The following is a 23,173-nucleotide window of genomic DNA, read 5'->3' on the forward strand; positions in this document are numbered from 1 at the left end:
CAAACACGTGAGCAACATTGATCGAATTTTCCTTAGAGTACTTTCATACATCAACAATCTATTAGCTTCATTAAAGCAAAGCGGGTGGAAAACGAAGGCTCCGGTGCGTGGTCGCATGTGCTTTACACAAATCATACCTCCAATACTATCGTAAACTAATCGTTTGGTGCCTTTGAAAGTCAACTCTTGCCTCGTTTCGCAGGTGGAAGCACGCTGGACGTTCGACAACGGGACGATAACGACCGTCAACATAATTTACCTTGCCCCAGTCCCAAAGGACCGTCGGCGCGACGATCCGAAGTAACGTTGTGCCCGATCGGAACATTGCAACGCTTGCTACGGAACCGCTCTGCGATGCCGTTTTCAGAAGCTTTTCCAATGCAACGAGGAAGCTTCTACCGTGCCGAACTTCAAGTGCGGCTCTTCGTTCTCCGAACGATACGAGACGAGAGAAGAAAAGTTAACTTTCTAGTGAATTTCTCCTACAAACTCACTGGTGAGTTTTGCGGTGCAATGATGTGCAGGGGAGATTTTTCCCCACCAACGATGAGAAAATTCATTGGTACGATGAGAAATGTGTGGCATAGTGAGATTTTAACATTTCCTCAATTTCCCCCTCAACGGAAATTCACTGTAAGTGAGTATCGTGAAAAGAAAATCTTCCATGCGGTGAGAAAATTCTTGATTTAAAATTATTCGTCGAAAAAACATAATTTAATTCTTTATCTTCATACAATGTAAAAGTAAAGTAAATGATAATAAAATACATATATGCTTATTTGGAAAACTTTATTTTAAAATGTTATATTGTCAATCGAAAAATCTGAAGGGTCTTGACACTCGAAAAACTTATTTAAACTCAACCTCTCTCCTAACCATTTTAATAAGTACGATCCACTCTCGTAACGAGAGTATACGCTGCGTGTATTTCCCTCCCATTTGGTACGGAAAATAGAACGTTTGAATCAGTGTGATATAAATATGTAATCAAAAATCGATTGTAATGCACTTTAGTTTCTTCAACCGCGCCCCCTTCTTGTGTTCAGTTGTCGATCTCCTCCATCGTTGCCTCCTGCTGCTTGAAAACATCCGGTGCTAGATCGGCATCAGCGTTTTCCTGAATCAGGCGATACTCTTCGGCCAGCTTCAAACATTCCCGTGCTAACTCAATAGCAGGTGCGCGTCGCTCGTCATTCAGCTGCGTGACACCGTACAGCATCTGCAGAATGTCGGTATCGAACAACCGAGACGCTAGCGTCTGGCTCGTCTTGATGATGTTCCGTATGATCACCATGCCCCGATGTTGCACGCCGGGGCTCGGGTTCGCTAAGAGGGTGTGGAAAATTTCCAACCACGACGAGGCTTCGAACATCTTCTCACAACAGCGCTCCGAAACGGCCGTCACGTAGGCGAGTGCACCGGATGCCGCCAGCGCCGTATCTTCGTCCTCCTCTTCGCAAAGTAGCGCTAACAGCTTGACACGATCGTTCGGTTTCTCCAGCCGTTCGATAACGTCCGGCGACTGCACCATGTTGCACAGGACCTGTGTGGCGGCCCTACGAAGCATCGGATGCTCCTCGGTCATGTACTCTTCGATTCTGTTCATACCTTGCTCCTTAAGGATGCGCTGCCGGGTCGACTCGTTCATCGCGGCCAAATTACACAGCGCCATCAACGCCTCGAAGTTTTCCAGCGACGTGTAATCAGGATGCAGCTGATTCATAAACGGCCGAATCACCTCCAGATTACGCTGTCCCGGAAAGGCCACCTCCGGATTGATGGTTATACCGATGCGCGACAGAGCCTGAGTTGCATGCCGCTTGCCATTCGCTGTGCAATTAAGTGACAGCGGAAGCAGTACCTTTACGCCACCCTGTTGCACCACCTTGCCACGTACCTCCTGCTCGCTACAGAGCGCATTGAAGACGCGCGCAATCATTTCCTTCGAGTTGTCGCTTTCCGTTTTGCACAACGCCACCAAACCAGACGTTACGCCCTCGTTCGCCAGCACGATGATTCGCGCACTCACAAAGTCCGGATCGTCCAGCTCGTGCTCTTCCGGGATGTGATGTTTGGCGAACTTGGCCAGCTCGACCAGCTCCGGTACCATTTCCTGCTTGTCGTACGCGTTCACTAGATTGACCAACGTAGTCACGACACCGTACAGTGCCGACTGGTCACCAGTTTTTGCCAGCTCGATCAATCCCTGGATGGCCGGACGATCTTCAACCAGTTTCTCTTTCACTTCCGCATCGAGCGTAAGGTAGGCGAGACCTTCGGCGGCAAACTTGCGGATGTCCTTATCCTTTCCCGGTTTCACCAAAAATCGGCGGCAAGCTTCGGCCAGCTTCTTGGTCGATCCGTCAGCAAACGGGCGGATTGAGGCGTCCAGTCCACCGGAACTGCCAATCTTGCACAGACCGACCAGTGCGCGGACGCGAATTTCCTCGTTCTTCGAAGTGTATAGTTTTTTCAAAATTTCTGCACCGGTTTGCACGAGACCTTTTGCCTTGTCCTTCTTGGAAGCGGCCGCAATCAGACATTCACAGGCAACCTTTATAACGAAAATAAAAAAGACAATTAAAAACTATTATTTCTCGATCGATTTGCACCAATAAAAAAACGCATGAATTACCTTCTGTTCAAGTAAGTTATCCGACTGCGCCATGACGAGAATCATCTGCAGGACACCCTCCCGAGAAATGATGGTATTACCAGCATCCAGCGGTCCCAACAGTAGCGAAGTGATTGCCACCGTGACGCGCACCTTCGATTCATGATCGGGTGTCAACAGTTTGTCTTTCACGAACTCTGCAATCTGCTCAGTGAACCGTTCACGTGCCGCATCGTAGTACATGTTTTCGTAGATACGCGACAGACAAACGGCGGCGATCGTGCGCGAGGAGGGTGTAATATTCATCGCACTCTCGTACTTGTACTCCTCCAGCTCCGAACATACATCCATCAGGCGCAGCAGACCCTTCAGTTCGACCAACCGTTCCGCCCAGTTCAGTGTCTTCCAGTGAACGTTACGAATCAGCAACTCCATGATGGAGTCTCGAGCCATACCCGTGATTGTCCGATCGGTCACGGAGTAGAGCAGACACGTCAAGAGCGTTTCGATGATATGATTGTTTTCTTTCACCAACGCATCAATCGGTTTCGAGTCTTCTTTGTTCTCCATACCGGAGATGGAGTTGAGCACTGTCTGCATGCAGTGCTGCGATGCCGCCACCCGCTCTTCCACGTTACAGTCCAGCATCTGCAGGAACCACGGGATGCCCAGTTCGTTGATTACCTGCTTCGTGCGCTCGGGACTTTTGACACACACTCCGTCTACGGCCCGGATGGCGTTAGTGATAATTTCGTTATTTTTCTCCACCTTCAACAACTTCCCGATGCGCGTTATCAATCCTTCCTTCATCATCACCTCCACCCCGGCCTGCTCTCGCGACAACACAACGATATTACCCATCGCTTGCTCCCGCTTATCCTTAGCTGCACCGATGTCGAAGGCAATCTCGAACATCTGTGTCACCTTGTTCGACGTCTGCGCTCGCTGTCTTGCCCGTTCCTGCACGATCGAATGGAGCCGTTCGAGGTGTGGTTTGATCGTTTTATTATTGGGATCGTGCGTGTGGATCGTGCGTAGATCCTTGTACGCCTCCTCAAAGCGCTCCAACGCTTCCAGTGCTTGGAAGCGACGGAACAGTGCTTTCGGATCGTTCGGGCAGTGCTCCAACGACACCGTACAATCCTTGTGGGCATTTTCGTACTTCTCCTGCTTCAGATAGGCGGCGGCACGGTTCTTGTAGAATACCGGCAAATCCTTGTGCTTCTCGCCGACGGCGATCGCTTTCGTGTACCACTTGATCGCTGCCTCCCAGCAGTCCTCCTTGAACTCGGCATTGCCACGTTCTTTGAAGGCCGTCGCTTCATCGACGTCTGCCGGAACAGTTCCCTCCGTTGCAACCATATTCGGTAACTATTTCTTTCACACAGCTAACAAATTCAGTAACGTAACTAGAACTCTCTTTAGACACTTCTTGTTCGATCACTGTCCTTTCAAATAATCTCGTGCAAGTTCACACCGGGTTGCCTTTTATAAAATTCCTGTGCCCGTTCTAGATTGTTCTCCAACTTTCTCGCAGCCACGAAACAACGTGCATTCGTGCAATCCGTCGAAAGAATTCCCTCTAATGTCGCTGGTACCGTCGTGCTGAGGAGAGGAAAATTGAAAATTATCTATTTTTAAACCAACGACCACCGCACCCATTCGACCCTTCAGCCCCCCGCAACGTTCTAACCTATTTACACTTTAAATGTCGTATAAATCTAGTAAATCTCAACCCGATTTGAAAAACCTTTAAGCGTTCTTTCTAACACAGATTACAATTTTATTAATCTAACTAGTATAGCCAGGGAAAGCCATACAAATTCGTATTGAGAAACAGATGTTTTGTACCGGCGGAAAACACACAAATTCCTCAGATGATTAATAACAACAAACTTGTGTCAACAAGGTAGATTCGATTGACATTTGATAACAGGAGCGAATTTTAAAGACTGTCCAGACAACATTATTTCTTATCTTATATTAAAGTGAAAAAAAAAATCGGAAAAATATTCCAGTGGAACTTGTGAAAAGTGATAAAATATGATAAATTTTTAACTTCTTTAGCAAACGCAAAACATCTGTGAATTGTCATTTTTGTTTCAAAGAGTAGCGCTCCCTGGTGTTCGGAAAAGCTACCTTTCTGATATTTATTTACCAGGAATTCGATTGACAATTTGTCATACCAGACACTTCATCGCACCACATTTTGCGTTGTAAACAAAAGAATTAGGAAATCATCCAGAACTAGATAAAAAGTAATTATGGCTGGCCGACCAGAGCACAAGGCTCCTCCGGAGATTGTAAGTGACACCAAGATCAAACCCCTTCGGAAAAACATTTACAATAAACTTTTATTTCAGTTCTACAACGACGATGAAGCCCAAAAGTACACCAACAACACGCGAATCATAGAGATCCAGGTACAAATGTGCGAGCGTGCGATCGAGCTACTGGCCCTCGACCCGGACGATGATGGCCCGAGGCTCATTTGCGATATTGGATGCGGCTCCGGACTGTCCGGCAGTGTTTTGGAGGAGCAGGGCCATCAGTGGATTGGCGTGGACATATCGAAGTTCATGTTGGAAGTCGCAACGCAGCGGGAAGTGGAAGGTGATCTCATTCTCGGTGACATGGGACAGGGAATGCCCTTCAAAGCTGGCACATTCGACGGTGCGGTGTCTATTTCGGCCCTGCAGTGGTTGTGCAATGCCGATAAGAAAAGCCACATACCCCAACAACGTTTGCATAAGTTTTTCACCACCTTGTTGTCGTGCCTGGTAAGTTAACTGGTGCTAAATGGCGCTTGATATGATAGTTTTTCTTAAAACTCATTCCTTATATTTTTTGTTCTTGTTATTTCAGACCCGTAATGCAAGAGCCGTCTTTCAGTTTTATCCGGAGAATTCAGCACAACTCGAGCTGATTACTTCTCAAGCGACCAAGGCTGGATTCTTTGGTGGACTCGTCGTCGATTATCCCAACTCTAGCAAGGCTAAAAAATACTTCCTCGTACTAACTACTGGTGGCATTGCAAAACTGCCCGCAGCGCTGGGAACCGGTGAAACAGAAAGCCAGGTCCCGTACAACCGTAAGCAGGCGGCATACGCTAAGAATGCCCGTGGTAAACCACTGAAAAAATCGCGCGAGTGGGTCTTAGCGAAAAAAGAACAGCGTAGGAAGCAAGGCGAGGACACTCGTAAAGATTCTCGCTACACAGCCCGGAAGCGTAGTGGAAGATTCTGAAAAAATAACAAGGATAATCAAACTGTAACAAGGTGGTTGTTTATTATTGGCGTTGCACACCAGCGGTATATTGTTATTACTTCATCAAAATATGTACACATAAATAACACATCTTCACTTATGCACTTTACTAACGAACGGCCAACTCATGGCTCCTTCTTAGTTACCGGTTGTGGAGTATCATAGCTTGCCTCTTGGAAAGCGATCACACAATAAAGTATACAGAAAAACAACAACGGAAATATGATGTATTCGTGCTGCAGGCGCGTCTGAAATATCTCCTCCCTTTCCGCCTTTCGTTTGAACCGTTCTTCCGCCTTCATTTTTTGCTCAAATCTGCTCCCGTAATGGTTTCGAGACCATTCGTCAAAATCGTAAATCGGCGTCCTACCTGACGCCGTTGGCGCATGAGTTCTATTCATACGCTTTTTGTAGAATCGTGTCTGGGCGTCGTCTTCCGGCTGTTCGGAGGCTGCACTTGGAGCCTCGCTGGCATAATGCCGACCGGCGGTATGCAAAATGCCTTTGTCGTACAGCTTCCGTAGGCGATAGTTTCCCAGCACCTCGTAGGCAGCGGTAATGTCTCGGAACTTTTCCGCAGCCGAATCACTGCCTTTATTTTTATCCGGATGGTACAGCTTCGACAGTTTGTAGTACGCTTGTTTAATGTCGTTCTGGGTGGCATTCGGGGTCACGCCAAGCGAGTCGTAGTGACTACGGAGCAACGCTAACGAACAGCTGATCCATCGTTTCTGGCTTTCACCACTTCCGAACAGAACCGCCCGTGTGAGCCACCAGTTGAACGGGTGCCGAGGTGGTAACATTTTATAGACTGAGTCAACACGAGTTATCCATTTTCTATTCATTTACCAAACTATCGAAGGGCTACCACTCCTGCGGCAAGTTCCGAACCATTTCAAAACAATTTCTAAATGTTATGTCACGGCAAACAAATGTTTATATAATTTGACAGCATGCCGGATGGATTTTGACGTTTGTCATAATTCTTCGATCTTCGAAAATTCAAACAATAGGAAAGAAATAAATTAATTTACCCACGTGCATTATTCGCATCCTTACTTAGTAAAACGTGTAAAAAGCGTAAAGATTGTATTATAAACTCATGCGAGTATAGTAAAGTCACTTGTATATGTCAACATCCTCAAAACACATTGGCTAAATTGAAAACAAAGTCTCTACACGTGGTATGAAAAATTATCATATGTTCTGATAGACAGAAACGATTCATAGTTTTATTGTCATGGAGAAAGATAAATATTTTTCAGGTTATATCGATTACTACTACTTTCATCTTGGTAACATCTATAAAGATCTACCCTGTTAAATACTGCCTCAGATTAAGCTGCACGTGCAACGATGGAACCCTAGTTTCCCTCCTACAGAAGGAATATTTGGTATGACATTCAGTTTAAATCTCGCTTAAAGCATGCCTCCGTCGACCAGCTCCAGCACGAGCTCGGTCATCTTTCTCCGACACATCTCGTTCGGGGGCACGTTCAGCTCGGGCGGAGAGGTAGCCGTTTCCGACCCACTCGCATACAGATCCGGTGCTTCCTCCGAAGAACAGGTGCTGATGGGAAGCATATCCATAGCTGTGCCAAGTCCAAAACGAGCACAAATCTTAAACTCCTCGTTGATTAGCTCCCAGAGACGCTTTTCCGAACCGAAAAGATCCTCAAAAGCACCCAGAAGTAGAAGTTTAAGCGAGCGTACCAGTTGCCGGTGGTAGGTTTGCAGCCATTGCTGAAGAGATTCCTTGCGCAAGGAGCTATCCGTGCAGCAGTAGATAAGATAGGCCAAATCAAGTGCAAGCGACCCGTAACGAATGAGCTGAAAGTCCACCAAACACGTCTGAAATGTGAAAACAGAGATATAAGGGAAATTTAACACGTTACAATATCACCAAAAGGCGAATACATACTTCACCAATGCTTCCATCATCTACATAGCGGAAGAGCACATTGTTTGTCCAGCAGTCCCCATGGCAAATAACCGAAAGTTCACTATCACGGCTAACCAGCTCCACCAAGTTTGCGAAACAATTTTCTAGAAACGCTTCCAATTTCGCCAGGTGTTCCTTCTTCTCTGGTACGGTTTGACGCACCATTTGAATGGCATTACGCGTCAATACGTCATAGTACTTCCGGTACCAATCGGTATTTGCTTGAGAGAAAATGCCCTCCGACAGGCTGTTTACAAGCTTCTGAAACTCCACCGGATGCTGCTGTTTGTACGCAAGACTGACCGCATGAAACTTGGCCAGTTCGATAAGCACAGCTTCTAGCTGCGTCGGACCTAGTCCGGCCTGCCGATCCGGCATAGTGAACGATCGCACTCGCAAATCTTCCAGTACGAGCAGATCATCCTGGGCCAGATAGCATTGCGGAACAGCATCGAATATACTTTCACTCTGCTGTTCATCGCTTTCGTCCTCTTCGTTGACATGTTTTGTGCCACGGCATTTCGATGCCTCCTTCACCTGACGACGCTGATAGTCGATGTATTCCGGCATAATGCTGTTGTAGAATACGACCTCATTACGAAACAGAGCTTCACTTTTAAACGCCTCCCGTTTTATCTTGCAATCCGGCAAACGCTTACAGATGACACTCTTCTCCCATTTGAGCTTCTTGGAGCTTCCCTCCGGTTGCGTGTGTCCTTTTAGTGCCAGGCGGAACAGAGCAGCTGTGTAGTTGTCACCGCGGCCTGAACCCTGCGCTTCCTGCAAGAGAAACCATCAAATAACATAAAGCCCGTACATTCTTTGAATTAAAAAAAACTAAAGCCACCTATGAACAATCACATACCTCATAAGAGTCTATCACTAAATCAGGCTCAAACTTAACGAACAAGCGTTGCAGTAGCTCCAAATCCAGGTGCGAAGTGGAAGTGGATGATGTAATGGAATCCTTTCGTGAGTCGCCTGCATTCACTCCCATGTTCTTTCAGGTTTCCAACCGTTGGCACGTGTTTTGGCACAAAAGAACACTCGACCCACTTGAAGAACCAAACAACTAAATTAGCACGAGCTCTTCAAACCAAGGAAGTTTGTGAATTCACACCAATTCTAACAAATCGTTCGTCCGTAGCCACCGAGACCGGTTCGAATGGTGGAAAAATCAGCAGGAATATCGATCGATAATGGGGTGTCCTGCTGTATCACTCGTCCTTCAGCGGCCAGCGGTACGTCACACGGTTCTGTCATCGGCCTCCGTTCGAAAACTAAAACCGTTACAAGAAGCCGCATGGAACACGACTTTCTTCGAGGGGCATTAGTGTGGCTCACTGGCCCGTCGTAGCCTGCACTGAACCGGTACTACTATAGTGCACAACGATGGCCTAAGACTGTGCAATCGGCTGTGTACCCAGACACCGAGCCTGGTGGGCTGCATTTGAATCATCTTCCGCATTGTTTGACCCTTGCTCGTGGACACCATCATCAACGTGATTATCGTTTGACACGTTGCGGCTGACCGAAACATGTGGATTGGATCATGCTTGGACTTTGTGTTGTTCCGCAGCGACCCTTTTTGATCGGTTCAATTGGACGGTGCCGAGTGAAGTCGTTTATTAAATTGATGCATATGCTGGTCATAAGATATATCACATTAGGGATAAACAACTTACAGAGTAGCCCACATGATTCTTCATAGACACGATCAAAGAAAAGGGAAACATTAAGAAACATAATTGAAGAAATTTAATAATTGTGACATTGAAATAACAAGACTTCCAGCTTCACCTTCATGACAGGTACAAACACATTTTTAACAGCTAAAGAATATCTTGATTTACCATCTAGGGAGATTTGGCACATGCAGCATCTCAGAATCGTTTCGATTCACTTAGAACAATTGAAGTCACGGATCTCCCGAGACGTCGGCAATTGTTGGTTTTTATTATCCTCACCCAATGGTATTCCAGCTCATTGAAATTCGCACAATTTGTCTTCTGTAATCATTTTTCATTGACGCAATGCCATCGGAAAACATGTGTATCTTGTACTCCACCGCTTTGCTGAACTATTTGTCTTTTTTAATCATATTTCATTGTCGCCACGATGTTGCAAAACATGTGCACAATGCATTCCGGCTACCAATTCAATTTGTGTTTATTTTTAGTCTCTTGTTTTTCGGAGTCCACACTACAGCGCGACGTCGCCTGACAGGAGCTGAACTCCATACTCGGGGTCCACACTGCAGCGCGACGTCCCGTTTCAAAAGTAGCCCAGTTTCGGCAGAACAATCGCGCAAGCTAAGCGCGACAGAGGTAGGAGAGTATGTGGAAATATGCATCACATTGGGGCGCCAACTCGGCTAAAATTTTTTATTGAATTTTGAGGTAGTAATGCATGATATTTGTTTCGCTACGTATTTTATGCACCCTGAGTGAGTTTGGCGCTTCCACATTTGAAATTCACTGAGAAAACGAACTTAAACCAACAACGACGAAATTTGGCCCGCCTTAGGAAGTATATATTTCCACATCATCTCCTACTTGTTGAAGAACAGTTTGTTTACGTTTCGGCACCCGAAAAAACTTTGGTAAAAATATCAATCAAAACGGAGTTTGAAAACTGAATTACATTTGTGAAGCCTAATAATAAGTAGTTCAATGAAAAATCCGAAGTTTCGTGAAGAATATTGCTCGTTTTGTTCGCGTTTGTGATTCGGTTTGTTTACGTTTTGTCCAGCTGTCGGTTTGTTTTCGTTTCGAATTGACATTTCACAAGAGCTAGCGCGACGTCGCGTTTTTCGCTGTTTCTACACTAGCGCGATTTTAGCGACATTTTTTTTTGTATGGAGTTCAGCCGCCTGTCAGGCGACGTCGCGTTTTGTGACGGGACGTCGCGCTGTAGTGTGGACCCCGAGATACTCGTGCAAAAAAAAACCATGCAAAAAAAAACCTAGCACGATTCGCGCGACATCGCGCAAGGTTTTTTTTATATGGAGTTCAGCTCCTGTCAGGCGACGTCGCGCTGTAGTGTGGACCCCGAGTAACAACTAATGAAACAACGAATACGTTGGTAAAAACACGGTCGAATGCTTGCTAGTTGGCCAGACTTGCACAGTAAACAGTAAACAGTAAACAAACAAAGGTTTGACAGCCATTACCTCTTTCCACTGTGGTGCCTCCCAAAAAAAAAATATTGGTAGGTTATGAGGAGTCCATGCCTACCAAAAATACACTTGGCAAGGTTCTTTTTGGTAGGCATGTATACCTTTGGTAGGAAAGTGCAGCAAGGTTCTCCTTGGGTTGTCTCTAGGTTGACTCGTTATGTGACTAATTCGACTCAAATCATTGTGAGTCGATTCAAACAGTTTACGATCAAGTCAGAATCGAATCAAATCGAGTCCCAAACCAATAAAATCTGATTCGAATCCTAATCGAATCAAATCTTTAGATTCTGTCAGATGGGATTCGAATCTTTAGAATCCGTCTAGGGATCGAATCTTCGAATCTTCCGAGTCCCGATTCTGCCAACACTATTCTTTCATCTCGCAGCAAAAAATCACAAAACGCAAAGTAGTACCAGCTGGGGCGATTGAATCTTTCTTTTCGGACCAATTTCAGGGTCCATAAATCGTGGTGTCGTAGCAATTCACATTTCCCGTATTCCGCAGCGCATTCCCATCGAGTTGTGCAAAATATCGATCGAAAAACGTACGTTCGCGCGAGCGACGGAAGTGTTTATCATACACCCCCTTTCCTGGTACTCGCTTTGTTGGTGGAAATTGCGTGTCTATCGTAGCCCTACGACGGCGATGATAATGACGAGAAATTTGCGTCAAGTAAATCAGTCGATGACAAACTAAAGACGTTCGATTACGAATTCGACACCCGGAGTGAAGGACGTCTGCATTCGTTCGGACCGAAAGGCTATCGCTTCGCGGGAAAGGTTTCACGACGGTTCTGGTCGAGCAAGTTCCGTCTTTTGATGCTGCAGGGCACACACAAAAAATCGTGCAATCTCTAGCAAATAGGTAGATTTTGTCATTCCGCGGCAGTACGTTTGACTATCATCTTCATTTAGTGCGGTGCAGTGATTATTCGATGGTGTCATCCGTCGGGTAGTATAGAATAGCGACTATCAAATGACCTCGGAAGGACCGCTTGTGGATCTGGACTTCGGAGACACAAGCAGCCACGGTGACCCGGCAGCACCAGTGAACGGCTACTTTAGACCGATACCGAACGGTCACCCGGAACCGGCCAGCTTCGAAAGCATATCGACGTTAGCGACCATTCACGAAAGAGTGGTGTTGCGTCAACAGGCGAACGAATCGCCCTACGAAAAGACACCGTCATTCAAGTCGACAGTGACCGCTGCATCGAATGGAGACCAACGGATCCTGAAAGATGCGATCGTAAACAGCAACGGCCTACTGCCACCACTATCTTCCGTGCCGCTGTTCAATTCCGTGGCGGGCGAAGATAACCAGAGCGTGAAGAACAGCCACAGCGCGTCGCTGCTGTTGGGCGCGCCGTCAACCTCGACCGTGGCCACCACCGCGTCCAGCGCCGTCACTACCACCGCCACCGTGGACATCGGGGACGGGACGTCACTCGTGCTGCCGGACGTTGGCTTCGAAGGCATCACGCTGGATTCCGGTATCGATCGCGAATCGCAGCCCCTTTTGGGGTCGCGCGATCATGAGATTACGTACAATCAATTTCCCGGTAAGTATTCACGCGAACTCCGGGTGACTCACCCGACTTGAGGTGCGCATTATTTACACTTGCTTCAATGCGGTAAACAACGAGCCTGAACGTTGCAACATCTAGTACAAGTTACGCGAACCGGGTCAGAAGAAACCCTCTAGAAAGAGAGGCTTTAACAGTCTCGATAGCGATCCCGCCTCGGGAAACATTGTGCATACATTGATCGCCTCGCGGAACCACTGTCCACCGCATCTAGGCTGAGGCGACATGAGGCTTATCTCGTTGGGCCGGGTTGGAACGAAATGCGTATTTCGATGCAATCAGCTTCCACAGCAGCAAACCCATCAGCGAGTAACACCCTTAGGTTTCACTGGTCTTACTGGTGAATTCGATCTTTCTTTCGTCATGCAACGAAAGACGTCACCAAAGGAATACTTACAACTGCCGTCGGTCCTCATCGCCGTTGGGGTTGAGTAAAAACCGTACCCACCAGGGATTTGTGACCCAAGCATTGCCAATGCTGTCTGTAAGCTTATCGCCTTCCCTGGAACTACAGTTGCGATGGACGAAGCTGTCTCGTAGTTCATTGTGATGGCAAGCTGTGCAAGGATTTTTTTCTTTTCCAAATACTAAAAGAAAAAAAAGGAACCTTAATTGGAACGACATCCGCTTGGGCTGCAAGAAGGGTTCATTAGGCCACATTGTATGTTATCAAATGGAATGAGGAGATAGTAACAAATCTCGTTATTATGTTGATCCTTTTTAGTTTTGCTGCCATTTTACGATGGTTTTACAGCTCTAAGTTGCACTGTTTTATTATAAATTATTCAGATTTGTACAGGATTAAGCAAGAAAACTTACTTTAATTTTTTACACTTAAATTGAATGTCAACTTGTTTCTCACATCAGAGTTTTAGTAGCAATTTTAATCGTAACTTAAACTAAACATATTGTCTCGTACTCGAAACATACTAATTGTGAATTCACATACCGTGTTACTTTATCACTAAAGTTTTCTGTGAACTACACAAACAGAAAACCATCAATCCACCCATCGAGCTGTAACCATGATTTGTGTTTCCCTTGCACATGTGTTTCTACCATGACCAACCTTCACGATGTGCACTTAACCTTGACCGTGAAGCACGCAGCAATGTTTTGATCGTCATTTTGTGCATTTTCCCATCGAAGTAGTATCGTGTGTCTACTCGTTGAAGCGCCCAATGACACTGCGTTAGTTTTCCTTTGATTTTTTTTTTAAATTTAAGAGCGTTTACGACCACAATTGGCTTGCTTGGCGGTGGCCGTCTTGAGCCGGATGGATTTGAAAGTCCATGTACCCTTTGCCACATTACTTTCCGTGGTGGACCTAATCTGTTATTCATTTTCAGACCGTGGTCAAGTGTGAATTATGAAAACTGGTTCATCTATGTCCACTGTTCTTATCGTGTTTGGGTTCGATAACATAATTATTGAATGAATCATGTGAAATCCCTACCTATAAATTATTATTTTGCATCACAGTCTTCGATCTCCATGAAAGCTTCCTTTAATTCTTCTCTACTTCAAATTATAATAGAGCCGGTTCAAAATCAAAGAATCCTATAAAGAAACTTAAACATTTCTCATCCTTTGCTAAAAACATCGTATAGAGGGAAACCAATCAATTGGAACAATATGCAAATTACACCCGCCACTGTAAAAAGATACACTTTCAACTGCTGACCTTCTGCCACGCATCGTAAATGACAGGCACGGTAGACTGGTTCCTACTCACTTTTGCGAAATGCACCGACCACGTTTCCTTCCACGACAGTAGTTTTCCAGAGGGTTGCACCCGTCGTTCGCACCTCTTACAAGCTTGCGCCCTTCTACTATTCCCCGTTGTACTATGAACATCACGGATATTGAAAAGCTCCGAGCGATTTCCGGAAGCTCGCGAAGCTTTCCTTTGATAAAACAGTGGGTGGGGGTTCGTGACAGATTTTGTTTTACCCCGGAGGCAGAAAATGTCACGCGTGACATAAAAATGTTGTATACCCCGCGCAATTAGCGCGCAATTGGCGCGCAATGTAACAGCTAATTGCGCGGGTCTGAGTTACCCTCGTGGGCGATTTTGCGCATGCGCATGGATCAGAAATGGCGGCCCCCGAGTACCCTGTATAGTGATGGTCATCATGCAAACATAAGTCCGCCAGTTCCGTAATATTTTTATCAAAATATATATTTATTTCGGTTTATTTTTAATTACCTACACCGCTTAAGACTATTCTTAGTCATAAATTTCACTACATATCACTGCACTACACACAACACTTGTACACTAGAGGATATCTTCGGATTCGCATCCGAGCAGCGGAATCCAAAACAAGCTTCCGACGAAAGATGCTCTAGAAATGAAAATAGATAGGAAATTACTATTGATGTTTATACACAATCAATGATGGAATACTCATCTTTTTTTGTTTTTTATCGATGAATTCTGCGAGAACGGATCGGACGCCAGCAGCAGCAGTACCTCTCCGTGCGGAAGAGTAGCGATGTAAACAACACTATCTATCGATTAAATATGTCGTTTTCGGGCTGAATATGAGCAGCAAAGCAAGCCCACACACAATTTCTTCACTCTTATCCATAAAGATCACTAAAAAACACAGAAAACACCACTAATTTACCCACTTTATTTTCACTGCGCTCGACGCACTCCAAGCCGGTCCCGGCGGCTGCCATCACTGAACGCTCCCTTGACAGCTTGACTGTGAGCGTGGGTTTGAGACTATGGTGGCCAAAAATAAGTGTGATCGTTGAACAAAAATCGCGTGTGACGAAAGTTTATCTGTCCTAAATTTTTTTAAATTTGATAATATTTTTTTGTACGGGGTTGAGGTTTCGCCTATTCAACAATTGCATGAAAAATCGGTGATAAAAATAATTTATCCACCCGCAATAAACTTTGTCCACAGGACAACCAAATCCCACAATAATGTAGGCGGTTTCGCTTGGCATTGAGTGATTGAAAATCTGGTCGAAGTGTGAATTTGATTTTCATTGTTATTTTCAAATACATGGACGTAAATCATATTGAAAATGATGGAATCGAACGCATAATTTCTTTTCTATGTTTATTTCTGTTGTAAAATGTGCTGAAATCATTTGAAGTGCATTATGGACATGCTTTTAAACTTTTTTATTCTGTATAGTTACGTACAAAAGTACAAATACGTTTGGAATTTGACAAATTTGTTGATCATTAATCAAATCGACGTTATTTATTTAAGTTTTGCAAAAATGAAAACGGTTTGAAAAATTGACTAAGTCCCAAAAGAGCGAGTACGAAAATTCGGGGTCGAAGGTGGGAGTAGGATGGCCTGCTGATTGTAGCAATTGACCGTTGACGATGTTGCACATCGTTTGAAAAGTGTGGGCCAATGAGGGGTGGAAACGGGTGGAGACGGGAGAGACGTAGACGTGACACGGAATTTTGAGTTACCGCTGCCAGCAGGGTATAGAGATGACGATACATCGAGTTACTTAGATTTTGTTAAAATCTCATGGCGGGATAGTTCTTCATGGACTTCATTGAGGTGTTTCATCATCCTTACGAATCCTTGCTGATTCAATCATTGTTCACATTTCGTCCCATAGAAATAGCTGTGGTACGTGTTCAATCTTTTATCCTCGCAACCACCATCGACAGCCGGTATTTGTTGTGGCTGCTGCGATTGAACACCGTTCGTTCGGCAGTGTGGGTGTAGATATGAAGCACCCTTGCAAAGGGCTTCGTTGGTATGTTCTTTCAGCGAACCGTCTCGCTCTTGGGGCCACGTAGGGCCGCGTCGAGCTTTCGGGTGCTTTCGGTGTACCGATGTGTGGCGCCAGCCGCCAGTCGAAGTTTTCACTTTCGAGTGGCAGCACTTTTCGGGTCCGCGCTACCTTCAACTGCTGCTGCTGCTCGTTCTGTATCTAATTTTCCGTCTAACACATAGCCGTCGTTTATCGTCATACGGACGTATCATAGCACGCTGCGAATGATTTCGGACTACGCGGGTTCATGTGGATGTGGTTCCGCGATCCGCGTGTCACCAAGACAAAGGAGAACGGACTCGTCGTGAAACGCAACTAACGCCGTAGCCATTGCTCACCAGACAGTGTCATCTGGTCCACCCGAGCGGGTGGAAAATCTTTTTAAAGGCCAAGAAAATGAGCAGCGCGTAAATCGGAAAGTATAACCTCCTATCGGGACCGCAGACCGGGATTTCTGCGGGCGCAATATTTCTTGTGTGTTTGTGAACCAGCAGAAAACAAATGGCGACTGGTGGAAACGTGTGCATTAGATTTTTCTCTGTTTTCAACCAACCAACCAAATGCCCTAGTTAAAGGCGTCAATTAAAAGTGCAGTGCCAGTATCTCGCGGTAATTAGTGGTATCGGCTCCCATGATGATGTGTCGGTCCACTGACACCAGGTTTCCACCGACCGAAACACAAAAGGAAAACGCTTCGTAGCTACACCCGTGCCATCGTTTTTCCGTGCAGTTTAGTATGTCCACCGGTGGCAGGTCAACGCCGTGCGTGGTGCGTCCTCGCCCAGGGAAAGCAAGAAGAAGAAGCAGTTTTGCTGTTAATAATTAAGTTACTCCACGGCACGAAGCTACCGGAAGTATCTTTAAGGTCACCTTAAAGTGCCACGGGTGTTCGGGGAAACAATGCTTGTGGAAAATGCGAACATTTTCATCCTGGACGACAGTAACGTCGTCGGTGTGCCTCAATCCACCACCGGTGGGGACGACGAGCAATCCTCCTCCTCCCCGCTGGCGGATGGTGGTAACTGCGTGATAAATCCCACCTACCTGCTGGGACCTCCATCGGAATCCGATGTGGCCACGTACAGCCTTCGCTCGGGCGAATCATCCCGGGCCCATATCGCGCCGGCGGATATCCGGGACGCCAGCTCGCTGGGGAAGAAGCAGACCGCGGGGCATAGTTACCAGCTCCACACGGCTATCGTTAGCCTGACCGAGGGCTCGGCAGGTCTCGAAAACAGCATCAACAGAGGCAGCAGGGCAGATACCCGTGTGGAATGTATTAACGGGGAGTTTCTCATTGCCGAAGACGACTACTATCCGTACAACGATATTCCAGGTAACGTAGGATATGGTTCCTCCAAGTACTCGCACTCCCCCGCTTCGGTGACGTGGCATTGGCGGTGTGGAAAATGGCCCGCCTTATTTCGTGCAGATATTTGCTGCCGCCTTCGGGAGTTGCGGGTCACGTGGTACACATCGGTTTCCCGTCCCCGGCACGTGAAACCAACACGTACGGAGCTACACATAACATACTCCGCTCAGCTGTGTTTAAAAGGATGCCATGCACTAAAGCATGCGGTGAGACAGAGGGAGATAGAAAACCTAGTGGACAGATATACACGCCGTCAGGACAACGCAAGACAACGTGCTATTTGGCGAAACAGTGACGGCTTGATTCCGTCCTTTCGTGGTCAACATTCGTAAACGACCATCAGGCAGGTTGTCCTCGGCTAAGAATATACATTTGCTAAGTTGATCCTCTACAACCCGGTGTGGTCAAAACAAACCGCAGAATAGCAACCACCAGCGCCAGCTGGAGGGAAATCGATAGCTAAGTGAACATGTATAACTTTCTTCGTTCAAGACGAAACGGGTTTCGTTTAATTTTAATTTGCTCCTTGCTTGTGTGAGGCAATATGCTAGCAAATCTTGCTGCTTTTATTGATTTTCTTTTTATTTTTTTTTATGAATTTACGATTGAACAAATAATAATGAGGCACAACTTTTTGAATTGAACCCTTTACATACCCACTTTCTTGACGAAAAGAATCGATCCTTAAACATTATTCGATACAATGTTCGGGTCCAATCGGTGTCTCGCTCATGAAAAATGTATGCTTCAAAAATCATTTCTTTTTTCCCGTCTATTCTAATCCTGAGTATGACGATATTGGCCATCGTGAATTATTCTTAGCCATAATGAAAAAGTACAACCCAAAGACGGAGTGTCCCAGAAACCGTCGTTTGCCGAGTGTTAGTAGCACCCGGCTTGGCCTTGAGCCTGCTCCATTGTGAGTGGGTTTGGGTTTACCTATTTTAGTATTTGCAAGTTTTCGGTTAAATCCCGTTCACTTCCTTGCCTTTCCAAAGACAAAATGATTGTCCGAAAATAAAAAGAATTAGATTATCCCCGCCCCAGCTTCTTCGCACGGGTGGTATTTTTATTTATTTTTTGCTGCTTCTCGTTGTGAAGGCCAACGTCGCAGCTTGGACGAAAAGCTCGGACAACAACAACAACAATTTTGCAAGTGGCACTATTTTTGGCACGACACTCTCTGCGCAATCGAGACCGGCTACGACCCATCACCGGCGGTGCACAATAAAGTGCACTCGAGGTTCCGAAACCCGTTTCATTACTGGTCCCGCCGGGTCGGAAAATGTCCGCCCTCATGAACCCCCAAAAAAGAGGCTTTAATTTGTTGGACGTTTGCCAATGGATATGAGAAACTCATGGCAACGTTCAAGAATGGAGGAAAAAAACAATTTAAAACGCAGAAATGCACAACATGCGGGCGAATGGAAATTCGTATCGAAAGAAAACAACAAAAAAAACCGAATGTGCAAGAACCGTAGGTGTATGTGGCAGAACTTTAATCGGATTTATCCGGTACATGTTTTTCCTCGTGTACCGGAGCTGCACGTTCCACTCCAGGCCATGTCATGGAACCGAGAGGAATACCCGGTAGGGAGTGACAAAGCGAAGGGAAACTATAATTAAAATTACAACTCCACCCACTGCTCCGTGGTTGGCCCAAAAAAGACGGCAAAACGGAGTGTGTACCCCTTTCTTGCGATAACCTAATTCGGTTCGGTTTTAGAGCAACTGGCGCAAGGGCTCGCGAAAGAAACTAATGGTGCACCGTTTTGATATGCATTGGTAGTATAAATTCTGCCTGATAAACCCGTTGACTTTCTTTGGGACAGGTTTTAGGCTGGAAAACATTTTCACTTAGTCCGCAAATTGCCATTCAACAAGTGTGATAAAACTGCCCTGTGCCTGTAGTTGTAGTCTTTAAAACACTTCAAATGTAATTCGAGCCGCATAAATACATCGCATATAATCATTTGCCTAACATTTCTGTCCTATTTTTTCAGATGATCCCCACTTCAGCGACTTGGTCTACTCGGCCGAGATAGCGATCGATGCCGGCATTTACCCGGAGCGCATCTACCAGGGTAGCAGCGGCTCGTACTTTGTCAAGAATCCCGCCGACGTAAGTGTACTGCGAAGGGGGAGACCGGTGGGGGAGGGAAAGCTATCAAATCCATTTCGAACGCTCATTTTTCAACGGGAACCATCGTCCGCAAGCCCTATTGGCGATACGCAATCCTGCAAGAGTGAGCGGACAGCAGAGGAGAGAAAACCCTCAGGCGATTCCCATTCGGTTCATTCGGTTTGAGCGATGTTTGACGTGAGCTGGCATGGGCTTGGCCTGGGCAGCTCCGAATTGCAAGTGGACACGAACACGTCTGTTCTTCGATGCTTTAATCGGTGTCCTGCCGGAGGATGGTCCTAAGGACAACAGGGCGGAGGAACATCGTTTCGTGAACGCTTTGCAACTAATCAACGTCGTGCTCGAGCCTAATGAGTCGAATGCACGGGGAATTTCCAGTCCGTTGAGAATGTCACTGGAAGTTTTGGTATGAATCGTACATCATCAGTCTTGCGAACCTTGGGAAAGGCAATCGGGAACCTCTTTAGAAGTCGATAAAATTAACTGAGATGTCGTTGTGCTGTTCGTTTTATATCTTTGCAGAAAGTCGTGGCCGTCTTTAAACCCAAAGATGAGGAACCGTACGGGCGGCTGAACCCAAAGTGGACCAAATGGATGCACAAGCTGTGCTGTCCGTGCTGTTTTGGTCGCGCCTGCCTGATACCGAACCAGGGGTATGTGTCCGGGTTTTGTCGAATCGAATCGAATCGCTTATCGCGCGACTCCCATTACAGGTATCTCTCGGAAGCCGGAGCTAGTCTAGTGGACCAAAAACTAAACCTTAACATCGTGCCGAAGACGCGCGTCGTCCGGCTGGTGTCGGAAACGTTCAACTACCCGCGCATCGACCGGCAGAAGGCGCGTATCAAGAAGACGATCAAGGAGCGCATTCCGGCGGCCCGGTTCAACCGAATGTCGCTGCCACCGAAGACGGGCTCGTTCCAGCTGTTCGTCGAAGGCTACAAGGATGCCGACTTCTGGCTGCGCCGATTCGAGCAGGACCCGCTGCCGACGCGGCTTGCGCAAAAGTTTCAGATCCAGTTCGAGCGGCTGGTCGTGCTGGACTACATCATCCGCAACACGGACCGGGGCAACGACAACTGGCTGATCAAGTACGATCAGCCATCGATCCTGCCGACGACGCCCACGAGCCCGACCGGTGCCAACGGGTCCGTGCCGAACGGCATCAACGGCGGCGGTTACATTCCACGCAGCAGCAGTCGACTGGAGATGATGGAGCACACGGACTGGAATCTGGTGCAGCTGCCCGAAATAAAGATTGCCGCGATCGATAACGGGCTGGCGTTCCCGTTCAAGCATCCTGACTCGTGGCGGGCCTATCCGTACCACTGGGCGTGGCTCCCGCAGGCCAAGCAACCGTTCAGCCAGGATATCAAGGATCTGGTGCTGCCGTCGCTGTCCGATCCGAACTTTTGCGAGGAACTGTGCAACGAGCTGTACGAGCTGTTCAAGCAGGACAAGGGTTTCGATCGCGGCCTGTTCGAGCGGCAGATGTCTGTGATGCGCGGCCAGATGCTCAATCTGACGCAAGCTTTAAAGGACGGGAAGAGCCCGGTACAGCTGGTCCAGATGCCAGCCGTCATCGTCGAGAGGTGAGTCCGGAGCTACAGCACAACGAAGTTTGCATGAGTGTGTTTATCTGTTACTAACAACCTAGAAGCTTGCAGAAGAAAACAGAACTGTTTATTACGACCGCTTGTTCTTCATTCCTTTTTATTAATTCGCTGTTTTTATAGTTAGTATTATGCTTTGTAATAGAACGTTCCCTACACGATATGGTTTTTGGGGTCTTTCCAAACTTTACTTTCTTTTGTATTTCCTTTCTTTCTCTACTAATCGCACTGTTACACTTAGGTACGTTTTCAAGTTTGCTTTCCTGTAGCTAAGGTTTCAAATAAATGAATAAAACTCACAACTCTAAACCCTTTTGCTTACCGATTCCTTCCAGGTCGAAGGTAAACCCTGGATCGTCGAGGTTTTTCTCATTCCAGCAGCGCTTCCAAAACAAGAGTCCGTTCTTTTCGTGGTGTTAGGTTTTTATGAGCACACAAAATAAAAAAAAAAAAGAACGACAAACGAGGGAAAATCAAATCACATCGTCATCACATCCTCCTCCGGAAAGGAACAGAAACGATCGGGGGTATTGTCGGCAGTAAAAACTCTAGCCTGTGTGGCGTATCATGTGAGTCTAGAGTAAAGCGTGGTTGGCTCGAAACAAAAAGAAATTATTCGTAGTAAGAAAAGATGAAGACGGTACACTGTGGTAGGGCTAGCTATGAAACTCTATCACCCATGAAGGGGACGACGGAAAAGGTAAACCCGTGCCCGTGGTGTGATAGATGTAGGTAATTGGAAACTAATACCCACAATAAGTGCAACGCGCGGTACATATATATTATAATATAGGCATATTTAAAACTAAAAACAAAAACGAACTGGATTCAAGAGAGACACAACAGACCATAATCCGTAGTCGCGTGAGGTTGAGGGAAAGTTAGGTGAAAAGTGAAATCTTATACGCATCAGGATGCAAACCCAGGCACGGGTATTGGAAGCAGTCGAATAGGTGATTTATTTAAAAAAATACCCCATTTATTGTCTCAGGCAACGGCAAAGGGAAAGACTATGGCGTGGTCAATTTTAATTTAGTGTGGGTTTATAGGCTGTTCCGAGTCGGTACAGCAAAACAAACCGAATCCACTCTTTTGTTTTGCCTCTGATCTGAATCATCCGTGCGTCAGAGCATCGAGCAGATCGAAGGAACCGTGTACCGATTGTAAAAAATAGGATGTCCTTTCTTTGTTTTTTTTTTCTGTAAGTAAACCTAAGTGCTAAAAGTGAAACGAACAACGTAAAATTATCAGTACCAGGTAACTGCATAATCAAGTTATATCCACTAGTCCCTATATTAAACGCAAGTGTAATCGATTATGAAAATTAAGAAATGCGCACGACCTCGTGTTACTGCAACTACTCCCTCACTCTACTGCAACTACTATTACTACTAATCTACCTACAACCTACAACCACTATTACTATCCCAACACCACCACCATCTATTGTTTTTTTGTCGCAACTATCTGTTAAAGTCTGTTAAAACTATTACGTCAGTCCTCGTGGTTGGGGTCGCGTAATGTTGGAATGTCTCTGCAGGCCTAGGTTCGATCGTTTTCTGCAACCGGAGTGCCACTGAATGCGCCACGTGTGCCTAAAAACGAATTTCTCGTAACAATACGGCGTAGATAGCAAAATAGGAACGAAAGGAGTGGCGCACTTTTATTTTTATTGTTCTGTGTGTAGTCGGTCGGGC

The 23,173-nt window shown here is 46.2% G+C and overlaps 5 protein-coding genes across 6 annotated transcripts; 2 read left to right on the forward strand and 3 right to left on the reverse strand.

Moving 5' to 3' along the window:
* Positions 1-788: 788 nt before the first annotated feature.
* Positions 789-4,200, reverse strand: LOC131286196 (protein unc-45 homolog B). Its single transcript, XM_058315119.1, has 2 exons — positions 2,636-4,200; positions 789-2,554 (listed from the first exon to the last, which is right to left on the reverse strand). The coding sequence occupies exons 1-2, from the start codon at positions 3,974-3,976 to the stop codon at positions 1,043-1,045; spliced, it is 2,853 nt and encodes a 950-aa protein (XP_058171102.1). The 5' UTR covers positions 3,977-4,200; the 3' UTR covers positions 789-1,042.
* A 609-nt stretch (positions 4,201-4,809) lies between these two features.
* LOC131289905 (probable 18S rRNA (guanine-N(7))-methyltransferase) lies at positions 4,810-6,169 on the forward strand. Its single transcript, XM_058319246.1, has 3 exons — positions 4,810-4,917; positions 4,978-5,394; positions 5,480-6,169. Exons 1-3 carry the CDS (start codon positions 4,879-4,881, stop codon positions 5,858-5,860), a joined length of 837 nt encoding a protein of 278 aa, XP_058175229.1. The 5' UTR covers positions 4,810-4,878; the 3' UTR covers positions 5,861-6,169.
* LOC131289906 (dnaJ homolog subfamily C member 30, mitochondrial) lies at positions 5,898-6,740 on the reverse strand. The gene has a single exon (XM_058319247.1). The coding sequence runs from the start codon at positions 6,724-6,726 to the stop codon at positions 6,007-6,009; it is 720 nt and encodes a 239-aa protein (XP_058175230.1). The 5' UTR covers positions 6,727-6,740; the 3' UTR covers positions 5,898-6,006.
* Positions 6,741-7,300: 560 nt separating this feature from the next.
* LOC131287849 (uncharacterized) lies at positions 7,301-8,820 on the reverse strand. The gene is made up of 3 exons (XM_058316934.1): positions 8,689-8,820; positions 7,803-8,603; positions 7,301-7,732 (listed from the first exon to the last, which is right to left on the reverse strand). Exons 1-3 carry the CDS (start codon positions 8,818-8,820, stop codon positions 7,301-7,303), a joined length of 1,365 nt encoding a protein of 454 aa, XP_058172917.1.
* A 2,918-nt stretch (positions 8,821-11,738) lies between these two features.
* LOC131289433 (phosphatidylinositol 4-kinase type 2-alpha) lies at positions 11,739-21,927 on the forward strand. Of its 2 annotated transcripts, none has more exons than XM_058318689.1 (5): positions 11,739-12,562; positions 19,724-19,842; positions 20,386-20,516; positions 20,577-21,455; positions 21,812-21,927. In XM_058318689.1, exons 1-5 carry the CDS (start codon positions 11,977-11,979, stop codon positions 21,894-21,896), a joined length of 1,800 nt encoding a protein of 599 aa, XP_058174672.1. In that variant the 5' UTR covers positions 11,739-11,976; the 3' UTR covers positions 21,897-21,927. The 2 variants fall into 2 exon arrangements, with proteins under 2 accessions (XP_058174672.1, XP_058174673.1); XM_058318690.1 differs by lacking the exon at positions 11,739-12,562 and adding an exon at positions 16,807-17,684.
* Positions 21,928-23,173: the final 1,246 nt, after the last annotated feature.

Source organism: Anopheles ziemanni, chromosome 3 (genome assembly GCF_943734765.1).
Source record: "Anopheles ziemanni chromosome 3, idAnoZiCoDA_A2_x.2, whole genome shotgun sequence".
NCBI classification, from domain to species: domain Eukaryota; kingdom Metazoa; phylum Arthropoda; class Insecta; order Diptera; family Culicidae; genus Anopheles; species Anopheles ziemanni.

Bases quoted from the DNA above. Each gene is read 5' to 3' on its own strand.
- LOC131286196 (XM_058315119.1), bottom strand. From the start codon at position 3,976: ATGGTTGCAACGGAGGGAACTGTTCCGGCAGACGTCGATGAAGCGACG. The intron at 2,555-2,635 runs GTAATTCATGCG...TTCGTTATAAAG, and splicing joins ATAACTTACTTGAACAGAAG to GTTGCCTGTGAATGTCTGAT.
- LOC131289905 (XM_058319246.1), top strand. From the start codon at position 4,879: ATGGCTGGCCGACCAGAGCACAAGGCTCCTCCGGAGATT. The intron at 4,918-4,977 runs GTAAGTGACACC...CTTTTATTTCAG, and splicing joins ACAAGGCTCCTCCGGAGATT to TTCTACAACGACGATGAAGC. The intron at 5,395-5,479 runs GTAAGTTAACTG...TTGTTATTTCAG, and splicing joins CCACCTTGTTGTCGTGCCTG to ACCCGTAATGCAAGAGCCGT.
- LOC131289906 (XM_058319247.1), bottom strand. From the start codon at position 6,726: ATGAATAGAAAATGGATAACTCGTGTTGACTCAGTCTATAAAATGTTA.
- LOC131287849 (XM_058316934.1), bottom strand. From the start codon at position 8,820: ATGGGAGTGAATGCAGGCGACTCACGAAAGGATTCCATTACATCATCC. The intron at 8,604-8,688 runs GTATGTGATTGT...TTTCTCTTGCAG, and splicing joins TAGTGATAGACTCTTATGAG to GAAGCGCAGGGTTCAGGCCG. The intron at 7,733-7,802 runs GTATGTATTCGC...TTCACATTTCAG, and splicing joins ATGATGGAAGCATTGGTGAA to ACGTGTTTGGTGGACTTTCA.
- LOC131289433 (XM_058318689.1), top strand. From the start codon at position 11,977: ATGACCTCGGAAGGACCGCTTGTGGATCTGGACTTCGGAGACACAAGC. The intron at 19,843-20,385 runs GTAAGTGTACTG...ATATCTTTGCAG, and splicing joins TTGTCAAGAATCCCGCCGAC to AAAGTCGTGGCCGTCTTTAA. The intron at 21,456-21,811 runs GTGAGTCCGGAG...GATTCCTTCCAG, and splicing joins CCAGCCGTCATCGTCGAGAG to GTCGAAGGTAAACCCTGGAT.